At 36.7% G+C, this 11,761-nt stretch overlaps 1 protein-coding gene across 1 annotated transcript in view; it reads left to right on the forward strand.

The window, feature by feature from the left end:
• Nucleotides 1–10,901, forward strand: part of LOC126253219 (uncharacterized protein DDB_G0284459-like) — a 457,157-nt gene extending 446,256 nt beyond the window's left edge. Inside the window, exon 20 of the mRNA XM_049954404.1 lies at nt 10,430–10,901. Coding sequence (XP_049810361.1) covers nt 10,430–10,549 — 120 coding nt within the window. The 3' untranslated portion in view covers nt 10,550–10,901. The remainder of the gene's footprint in view (nt 1–10,429) is intronic.
• The last annotated feature ends 860 nt before the right edge of the window (nt 10,902–11,761 follow it).

The following is an 11,761-nucleotide window of genomic DNA, read 5'->3' on the forward strand; positions in this document are numbered from 1 at the left end:
TGGTTTCTGTACAAATTGTAAATAGCATTTCGCTCCCTGTATTTTACCCCTGCCACCTTCAGAATTTGGAAGAGAGTATTCCAGTCAACATTGTCAAAAGCTTTCTCTAAGTCTACAAATGCTAGAAACATAGCTTTGCCTTTCCTTAACCAATCTTCTAAGATAAGCTGTGGTGCCAGTATTGCCTCACGTGTTCCAATATTTCTACAGAATCCAAACTGATTGTCCCCGAGGTTGGCTTCTACCAGTTTTTCCATTCATTTGTAAAGAATTCACATTATTATTTTGCAGCCGTGACTTTAAACTGATAGTACAGTAATTTTCACATCTGTCAACACCTGCTTTCTTTGGGATTGGAATTATTATATTGTTCTTGAAGTCTGAGGTATTTCACCTGTCTCATACATCTTGCTCACCAGGTGGTAGAGTTTTGTCAGGACTGGCTCTCCCAAGGCTGTCAGTAGATCTAATGGAATGTTGTCTACTCCCGGAGCCTTGTTTCGACTCAGATCTTTCAATGCTCTATCAAACTCTTCACACAGTATCATATCTCCCATTTCATCTTCATCTACATCCTCTTCCATTTCCATAATATTATCCTCAAGTACATCACCCTTGTATAGACCCTCTATATACTCCTTCCACCTTTCTGCTTTCCCTTCTTTGCTTAGAACTGGGTTTCCATCTGAGCTCTTGATATTCATACAAGTGGTTCTCTTTTCTCCAAAGGTCTCTTTAATCTTCCTGTAGGCAGTATCTATCTTGCCCCTGGTGAGACAAGCCTCTACATCCTTACATTTGACCTCTAGCCATCCATGCTTAGCCATTTTGCACTTCCTGTCGATAGCATTTTTGAGACGTTTGTATTCCTTTTTGCCTGCTTCATTTACTGAATTTTTATATTTTCTCCTTTCATCAATTAAGTTCAATATTTCTTCTGTTACCCATGGATTCCTAGCAGCCCTCTTCTTTTTACCTACTTGATCCTCTGCTGCCTTCACTACTTCATCCCTCAAAGCTACCCATTCTTCTTCTACTGTATTTCTTTCCCCCATTCCTGTCAATTGTTCCCTTATGCTCTCCTTGAAACTCTGTACAACCTCCGGTTCTTTCAGTTTATCCAGCTCCCATCTCCTTAAATTCCCACCTTTTTGCAGTTTCTTCAGTTTTAATCTACAGTTCATAACCAATAGACTGTGGTCAGAGTCCACATCTGCCCCTGGAAATATCTTACAATTTAAAACCTGGTTCCTAAATCTCTGTCTTACCATTATATAATCTATCTTAAACCTGTCAGTATCTCCAGGATTCTTCCATGTATACAACCTTCTTTTATGATTCTTGAACCAAGTGTTAGCTATGATTAAGTTGTGCTCAGTGCAAAATTCTACCAGGTGGCTTCCTCTTTCATTTCTTAGCCCCAATCCATATTCACCTACTACGTTTCCTTCTCTCCCTTTTCCTACTACCGAATTCCAGTCGCCCATGACTATTAAATTTTCGTCTCCCTTCACTATCTGAATAATTTCTTTTATTTCATCATACATTTCTTCAATTTCTTCATCATGTGCAGAGCTAGTTGGCATATAAATTTGCACTACTGTGGTAGACGTGGGGTTTGTGTCTATCTTGGCCACAATACTGCGTTCACTATGCTGTTTGTAGCACCTTACCTGCACTCCTATTTTTTTATTCATTATTAAACCTACTCCTGCATTACCCCTATTTCATTTTGTATTTATAACCCTGTATGCGCCTGACCACAAGTTTTGTTCCTCCTGCCACCGAACTTCACTAATTCCCAGTATATCTAACTTTAACCTATCCATTTCCCTTTTTAAATTTTCTAACCTACCTGCCCGATTAAGGGATCTGACATTCCACGCTCCGATCCGTAGAACGCCAGTTTTCTTTCTCCTGATAACGATGTCCTCCTGAGTAGTCCCCGCCTATTTTACCTCCAGAATATTTTACTCAAGAGGACGCCATCATCATTTAACCTTACAGTAAAGCTGCATGCCCTCAGGAAAAATTACGGCCGTAGTTTCCCCTTGCTTTCAGCTGTTCGCAGTACCAGCACAGCAAGGCCGTTTTGGTTATGTTACAAGGCCAGATCAGTCAATCATCCAGACTGTTGCCCCTGCAGCTACTAAAAAGGCTGCTGCCCCTCTTCAGGAACCACATGTTTGTCTGGCCTCTCAACAGATACCCCTCCATTGTGGTTGCACCTACGGTACCGCTATCTGTATCACTAAGGCACGCAAGCCTCCCAACCAACGGCAAGGTCCATGGTTCATGGGGGGAGTTGTGTATATAATCATTTAAAAAAGTTATGTTTTTCTTTTCTGCTGCAACATGTATCACTCAACAGAAGTTTGCAAGGGGTACATGTATTGCTTATCAGAGAATAATGTGACTGTCATTTGTTGATCTCTTTGTTGTATAGCAATGCTGTGTATCCATTGCCCCTACATTCTAGATAATATTTCAGTGTAATCCATATCAAGTCATGTTGCCCCAGCTCTTTTATCTTTTGTTTTTCAGTAGATTTAACCATGGTTTTCCAAAAGTTAGTGGATCTGATAGCTTTTGTAATTGTCTCTCATCCTGCTGCTGGTGGGAAAATAAGCCACTTTCTGTACTTTTGTATAATGAAGGAATATGAATAGAATTTCAGTATTTTGCTTGTTTCAGTGATGAAGTATATAGCTGAGACTGCCATTTTCATTGTGTCTTCTTTGCTAAAAGGTGTCTTATCTTTCTTGTTTCTACATAGCTCACACTAAAAGTACTGAGAAATTTAACTAAATTTTTGCATTTGCAAACAGTTACCTTTAAATCTACTGTAAGAAACCCTCTTCTAGTTGTATGATTCATGGCAGTTTCTCAAACTCACTCACTGAAGGCTTCACTTCACTGCATGGGAATGTTATGTGGGCAAAGACACTTCTGGAAATCTGAAACAATGTCTTTGTGAGTTTGGAAAGATAAATAAACCCCAGAGGGAGGCAGGGGGACATGTATGGAGTGTAAAGTAAACGGACAAATATCTGAATAAAGAATATGCTCATTTTATGGCTGTGCATGAATGAACAAGTGTTGTAATGTTGGAAGAAGACAATGTGCCGTTAACAACTGTATTTTTTGTGACACTTTCCAAAAACTTAGGGAAACACACTTTCCCATACCCAAATGTGTTTTATATTTTCCCTTTTTCAAATATGGTTATGGTGCTGAGACAACATACCACGAGAGAAAAAAATACCGTTCTTTAATGCACAATCATTCATCCCTCTCTTAACTTTTGATTACATAAGATTAACTGAAGTACACTTCTAGTCTCACAGACTCATAGTGAAGATTCCACATGGATGTAAAACATGTTGAAAAACAAAAATACATCATACCGGTTTACAAAAGAAATAAAATGCTAATAGTGTGTGAACAGATCATAAGTGATATGGCCCACAAGTGTGTGAAATGTACCAGAAACCTCTTACCAATTTATTTGTTTATAAATTAATATAAAATACTCGTGTATCACAAATATGTAAATATATATCCATTAAAGTGCATCAGATTATTTTAAACTATTGTAGTCATGTGTCATCGAAAGAAACTACTTTATAATGCTTGCTTACACAGATCACATTACTGCACTGAAGATAAGCATAAGTCAACTTCTGCATGAACTCACACTATGTGATTATGTAATAAGATATGCATATACAATTTTTCAGTGCAGTAGAAAGTGTTTATCATCAATGAATCCCATAATCTTCTCTTAAACTATAGTTTATTGAAAGCAAAATGTTTTCTGACTGCTGGAAGATCATTGGGTATATGTATTTCTCAATAATGGAGACCTTTTTGGACCAATTCCAGTGACTTTTACTCGTTTTGAAGATTGTTCTTATTCCTAGTATTGATTTTTTGTACTAAGGTGTTGGTATCAAAGACACTCACATATTAAATGATGCCAAGTTGCTTTTAGCTGTTGTTGTTTTAATTTTACTCTTGCAATTTCACATTTTTGCCATTTTCAAGCATCTACAAAACATACTACAATGTACTAAGAACAGTGTAATATGGGACTAACAGTACATAAACCAATTTTGCAGTTTGTTGACATTCATACAATTAGAAGATTCCTGACCTGCAGATTGGGTAGAGTTTACAACATAATATGCATGCATATCAAAGAGCAACCATTCAGCAATACTTCTTTGACATGTGTATATATTACTGTTGTGACTCGCTGATCTATCAAAGTGCCACCGCGCAGTTACGCGCATCCTCTACATGCGGTGCTGTCTGCCAGCCATGCAGCAGCAGCGCCACCTAAGCGGCCTGCCAGCCAGCGGTCGCTAGACTTGGATTCAGTTATGATTTGACTGTTAAAGTGCACACGCGTCTTACTCTGTTTACTTGATATGTGACCTTCATGTATTGCGTCTTCCTTGAAATATATTTGTTCAACTTGAAGTTATAACAATTACATTGTTATTTTTGCACAATATCAACCTGCATGTCAAAAATATTTTGAATGTATACACATCAGCAAACTGCAAACTTGGCTGTACAGACTATTAATCCCACATCACATTGTTGTCAATACATTGTATTATGTCTAGTACCAGGTGTAGAAGTATGAAACTGGAATTTGGTTGCAATAATTACATGTCTGTATTTTGAAACTGATAAACAGTATTTTATCCAAAATAACATCCATTGCTATTTATAAATTTCTCCATCTCTGGCAGGCTATGAATGTCATGCCAGAAAAACAGTTCTTCCTTTGAAGAGAACCAGTCAGTGACCATTTTCGTAAATTTTCATATGAATTGAAGCATTATTAACTGAGAATGTGTCCCAGTGATGCAAATAGATGATAATCAGATGGAGCCAAGTCTAGAGAATAAGCTGCATGCTGTAGTATTTCCCAACTGAATGCCTCAATTGTTTCCCTGACCCATTTTGCTGTATGTGATGGGGCATTATCATGGAGCAATAAGACTGTGTGTTGCCTTTTTGCATATTCTGGTCATTTTTACATAATGCTCAATTTAAATCAATTATTTGCTGTTGGTAGCAATCAGTGTTAATGGTTTCACCAGGTTTTAGCAGCTCATAATAGATGACAGCCTTCTGATCCCACTAAACACAGAGCATTGTCTTCTTTCCAAAGCAATTTGGTCTTGCTGTGGATGTTGATGTTTGCCTGGATTCACCCATGATTTGTGATTCTTAGGATTCTCAAAATATATCCAGTTTTCATCACCTGTCACTATTTGATGTAGAAACAACTTTCTTTTGTATCTGGCAAGCAGCATTTCACAAGTGGTTTTTTGATCTGCTTGCTATCTTTCATTCAGTTCATGTGGAAGCCGTTTTCCCACTTTCTACACCTTTCCCATAGCTTTCACCCAAAGAGAAATGGCTTTCTGCATCACATTCAATTGTTCCATGAGTTCCTGTTGAGTTTCAGTATCATCTTCATCCAATAAGGCCAGCAATTCATTGTTTCCAAACTTCTTCAGTGGTTTCCCGTGATCATCATTTCTCATGTCAATATCACCACTTTTGAATTTTTTGAACCACTCAAAACACTGTGTTTTCACAAGAGCATGTTCACCAAAAGCTTTGAGCAGCATTCAATGCGATTTTGCAGCAGTTTTCTTCAGATGACAACAGAAAACCAATTCTGTCTGCAAACTGTAGTTCGTAGGCACAAAAGTCGACATGTTTATGGGTTTGAAACAGATACCGATGTATGGAACTTGGGTTGCTGTGTGTTAACATTCATCGTCAGCCATTACAGGAAGCAGATGGTGCTGCAGTTGCAGTTTCATGGGCTCTACACTGACGGCTAGCACAATATATAGGGAAATTTCAGTTTCTTACTTCTACACCTGGTAGATGCTTGAAAAAGGCACAACCACCTAAATTGTATAGTAAAATAGTGTCAATAAAACCTAAAGGAACATAACATCGTTCAAAAAATGTGTAAAAGCTGTGGACCCATAGTACGAGATAGTAGTACACATATATTACTTCTGAAAAGTTCCATAGAGGGATGAATATACTGAAAAAAATTAATTAGTATATCCAGGTACTTGAACAAACTAGGAATTTTCTTGAATTCATGCCATGTATAATTCATAGCATAAGTTGTAATGTAAGTGGATCAGTAAAAATCTACTCACCAAGCAGTGGTATTAAAGTTTGCAAGCTTTTGGAACCAGGTGTTCCTTCTTCTGACAGAAGGGTGAGGAGGAAGGAAGAGGAGTGAAGGAAAAGGACAGGTGAGGTTTAGAAAAAGGGGTAGAGTTTGAAAAAGTCACCCAGAACCCTGGGTCAGGGGAGACTTACCAGAGGGATGGTCTTTCCTTCTCATCCGATTTGGTAAGTCTTCCTTGACCTGGGATTCTGGGTGACTTTCCCAAACTCTACCTCTTTTCCTAAACCTTACCTTCCTTTTCCTACACCCTTCTTCCTTTCCCTTCAACTCTTCTGCCAGAAGAAGGAGCCATTGGCTCTGAAAGCTTGGAAACTTTAATACCTGTTATATGAGTGCTCTCCAACTGCCCCTTGGTGAGTAGATTTTTCATCTATACACTTACATTATATTTTAAAAAATTGATTGTTTTTGTTAATTTGAAATGTACACATTTGTACTCAAAAATTATAACTTGGTTTGAAGAGAATATGATGCTACAAGGCAGTGTAGAATAAAAGTAAATAAATTATGCCAGCTTTTTCATTTATACATCATCATCAACATCTGCACTGCAATTAAAATTTTGTTTAGACAGTTCATCAGTTCTGTGGCATATTTTTCCAACAATTTTTGTTGCCAAATCATAATACTAAAACTATCTGCATGTCTCACATTTTACACTAACGCTGTATGGAAATTTCCTGCATGTTATGTATTGCAGACTGGCATTTTTAAGTTTGATGACAGTGAATTGACCATTTATCTATGTCCATGGAAATTTCGGTAACAATCCTTTTTATTAGGAAGTTTCATAATCCTTTTTATTTACCACATTATTTGTGTCATTTGCAAACAAAACAAACTTAGCATCTATTAATGTCATTAATTAAACTTCATTAATATGCACAAGAGAAAGCAATGTTGCTAGTATGGAAACTTGTGGAATTTTCCTGGTCATGTGAAGACCAATAAGTAGTTTAATATTAGATTCTTTCTTTATAAAAAGCCTTTGTTTCGCAGAAATTGGGAATTCATTTGATGCATTAATATCAGTAGTGTCTTGTGAGTATACGTTTTGGGTGTTCATAAATTTTTAGATTCTAATAATTTGAGAGCATGAAATTAATAGCACCTGCTGCACAACAATTATGCTTATCAACAAGTTTATACACCGACAGCCACTGCCAATAATAACAACAGTGATAATAATAATAATAATAATAATAATAAGATGAATAACTTATCTGATGAAAGAATTTTTTGTGGAATTTTGTTGTTTTATATATAATTAAGTACAGTTTAGGGCAACAAATAAATAATGTGTAAGCTTCAGCAACTCTCCATTTTGCATTTTTGCAGGAAATGAGAGTTTTCATGCTTTTCCATTTTTTGGGACAAATGTACAAGCTCCCTAACAGATGTATTAGTTCACAAATTTACTTCTGAACTGAAAATCAGATATTCTTATGCTGCACCCACACTTGTGCTAACTGTACACTTCCTTGTTAAATGTTTGCTTGTAGTGACGCTGATTGTGTCACTCTCTCAATCAGATCACAGATGCCCTAGTTCCTTTGCAGCTAACTTTTCCTGGTAATTTACTTTTCTGTTCCCAGAATAAGGTTTTCACTCTGCAGTGGGCTGGGTGCTGATATGAAACTTCCTGGCAGATTAAAACTGCATGCCAGACTGAGATTCGAACTCGAGACCTTTCCCTTTCATGGGCAAGTGCTCTGCTGAGCAAGCTACCCAAGCACGACTCATGACCCATCCTCACAGCTTTCCTTTCCTTTTAGCATTTAAAAGAGATTCAACATAGTTCATCTTTACACTGCACATGAAAGTTGAGAAACCAGTGATGCAGCTTTTTGTCAATTTTCATAAATACGATGTAGGCCTACAGCACAGATAAACCTGACTCACCATAAGATCAACAGATTTCAGTAGCATGAATGAATGCTACACTCTCACAATTGACAGCCATGTGCTTTGAGCCTTTATGATTCTCAGTGCATCAAATGGATTACTGTATGATAAAATTAATACCTTAATATTCAGAAACTCACAAAATAGGTTTACTGGCAGTACAACTTTAACATATACTGATGTCCAGTCTAATTTTGCTGTGGTATATATAGAGTGAATTAGCATATCTGAGGAGGAGAATGTTAGCTTGAATGCACGTTACTTTTTCTTGTTGAAGATGGAAAGACATGAGAAGCAACATAATTTTAACCTGCCAGAAAGTTTCACAACAGCATAAAATGGACTTCGTGGTGAGAGGTTCACTCTAGAAATAGAAGTGCAGGCAGATTGAAGTTGTAATGTGTGAATGAGTGGCACTGTCAGTTTATAGCCTTGTCTGCGAAAGAGAAGGGTCTGCCACCTTAGTCAGTGTGCAAAGTTGTGTCACTGTGAGTGCATTAGTTTGCCCATGACAGATATTTTAGTAAAACAAATTTTTTGATTTTGGCGAAAACATGATGGCAGATTGTCGAGAGCAATGTGCGGCTGTGAAATTTTGTTTCCTGTTGAGGAAATCGGCCACGGAAACTATAGTAACTCTGCAGACTGCTTATGGAGTTGCTTTCCTAACTAAAACCAGAGTCTACGAGTGGTTTTAACATTTTAAAAATGGAGAGATGTCAATTGAAGACCGAGACCAACCCCATTCAGGATACCTTTCATCAAGAACTGCCAAAAATGTCGACAAAATCAATACCCTCATTCATGAAGACTGTCACCAAACCATTTATCAGCTCCGTGAAATGTATGGAATATCATGGAGTTCAATTCAGAGGGTTTATTCCAAAGATTTGCACATCGGAAGGGTTGCAGCCAAATTTGTCCCTCGTCTTCCCACAGACAAGCAAGGAAGTGTCGACTTCAAGCATGTTTTGAGCTTCAAAATCAGCTAAAAGAGAACCCTGAATTTTTTTCCAGGGTGATTACTGGTGATCAATTGTGATTCTAAGGGTACAACCCTGAAGCAAAGCAGCAGTCAAGTCAGTGAAAGACAAGTGGCTCTCCTCATTCCAGAAAAGCTCGCCAAGTGAAGTCAAACATCAAGACAATGCTCATTTGTTTCTTCGATTGCAGAGGTGCTGAGCATGCAGAGGTCATTCCCCCGGGTCAGACTGTCAATCAGGAGTCCTACTTGGTGGTTTTGAAAAGACTGAAGGAGAGTATCCAGAAGAAAAAGGCAGATCTTTAGTACACAAGCAACTGGTGCTTCCATCCTGACAATGCACCGGCCCACACCGCCCTCTCCATAAAGCAGTTTTTGACCAAAAATGGCATGACACCAATTAGCCGCCCTCCTCCTCTACTCACCAGAACCAGCCCCTATAATTTCTTTTTGTTCCCCAGACTCAAAAGGGACGTGAAAGGAAAGCATTTTGCCACTGTGGAGGAGGTAAAACAAGAATCACTGGAAAGTGTAAAGAACATCCTGATAAGTGAATTTAAAAACTGTTTTGAGCAACGGAGGGATCATTTGAAGAAGTGCATTGTGGTCAATGGAGAATATTTTGAAGGTGATCAAAATTTGGTGTAAAAATATTAAAAAATAAAGACATTATGACAAATTTCCCATTTTTTTTGGGTTCCCCATCATATGATATGATAAAAGATCAAGCTTTAATGCTTTGTAAATTTTGGTGCAGCTGACAGTATGGTAAAGTTTATCAGTTTACTTTAAAACATATGTATCAAACTATAAATAACATACACATGCATTTACAATCACTGGTGCTACTCAGATGCTGGTTCTATAAAATAAATTTGTTTCAACCTCGAAAAAGATATGCCTATCCTAAAAGGGGTTCCTCTTTTTTGTGCTTTGACAGAAATAAATATTGGCACCATAGAATTTGAAACTAGATCTTGTTGCACTTGCTTTCTTTGTTTGTATTTTACCAAAGTACTTTTTTCTGCTTTTAGATATTATTTGATATTGCTCCCTTCACTGCTACATATATTTACCTGTCCTCTTTTTATCATTGTTTCGTGTACTTAATATGCCTTTGTCTTTGAATCTAAGCTTGCTATTGTCTTGTCAAAGTATTTAATGATTTTAGTACATAATGTGGTGTCATGTTGTTGGTTCCACTGAGTAAGCAGTATTGGTCACATAAAAATGTATTTATATTGGAATTTTGGGTAATTTTTCTTAGGTTAAATATATTTAGATTTTCCTCTTGTTTTCAGAGCTTTGACTCCATTGAAGAAATGGTTACCAATTACCAGTCTGAAAAACTTGTGCTGTACAGTGCAGGGGAAAGAGCAGGCAAGGTACTGCTGAGTAATTCCCCAAGAAGAAGTTCATGAAGATTCTAGATGTGATGTTTGGCTCGTAGTCACATGCCAAAGTGGCTTGTCAGCTGAATACTTCATGATTTGAGTTTTCTTATATCATTTACACAGTTAATTCCTGGACATTATTTTATATGGGATGACTGTGAATACTGTAATATTGTAAAAAATTGTCAGTAACTGTGATAATTCTGTATAAATACTACTACTGCAATATTTTGTTCTTAAAAAGCAAAAGTATTCTCAAGTTATGTTGTCTGTAGTTATTATATAATGTGAAATCCATTCATTATACATAAAATAATAGTACTTTCACTGTGTAATTAAATAATATATTTTGAGAAATAAAGTTGTTATTAAGTTAGAATCCTGCGGCAATGTACAAAGTAGTTACTTGAACAAAAAGGCAATACTTCATTGAGAGATTTGTTTATGTGATACATTTCTCAGTATTAAAATCAACAATGACTGAAACAGTAGGTGGAAAATGTAAATCCACCTTAAAACTATATGTGAAGACACAATTATGTTATTTATTTGTGGATATCATGTATTTTGAAAATGCATTCAGATTACTGCTATTAATGAACTTGTATGTACTGGAGAATATTCATTAGGTATGGTATTTTCTTTCATATGTAGATGAATATAAATGATAGATTATAAAATTATTTTCTGATTTAATTTTTAGAATATTTGTAAAGTTGTGTCAGAACTGTTTTATTTAGTTACAGTCTTACATCTGTTTCTACCATAGGTTTAAAACAAATCATGGGCTATCAAACAATCTTTAATAAATTACAGTACCTAGACTTACACAAAGTCTCCCATGGAGAATATTTTTAACAGTATCTGTTTGTATAAGAGGAGGCTATTTGTACACAGTTAGACCTTCTGAGAATAAATCAAATGTGAATGACAACATTTATCTGAGTTTTCGTGTATAATTTGTATGTCAGAATGTGATATGTATGTAGTGGCACCTAACCCAGGGTAGCTTATTTGGCTTCTGTTAGTGGAAAAAATTTAGTCTAGGATGATATGAATCAAGTACAGCACCTTTTAATAACCATATTACCATGCTGAGTAATCCTGGCCATTAATCTGACTTCACAACATGCTGGCACAGGAATATGAGGCTGTTGATAAAAGCCTACCTTAATTTAACTGTTTTGTACCCACCCACAAGAGATTAAAAACAATTTCAGTGTAAAATATGTATATTAG

The sequence above is a fragment of the Schistocerca nitens genome, chromosome 4 (genome assembly GCF_023898315.1).
Source record: "Schistocerca nitens isolate TAMUIC-IGC-003100 chromosome 4, iqSchNite1.1, whole genome shotgun sequence".
Lineage (NCBI taxonomy): Eukaryota > Metazoa > Arthropoda > Insecta > Orthoptera > Acrididae > Schistocerca > Schistocerca nitens.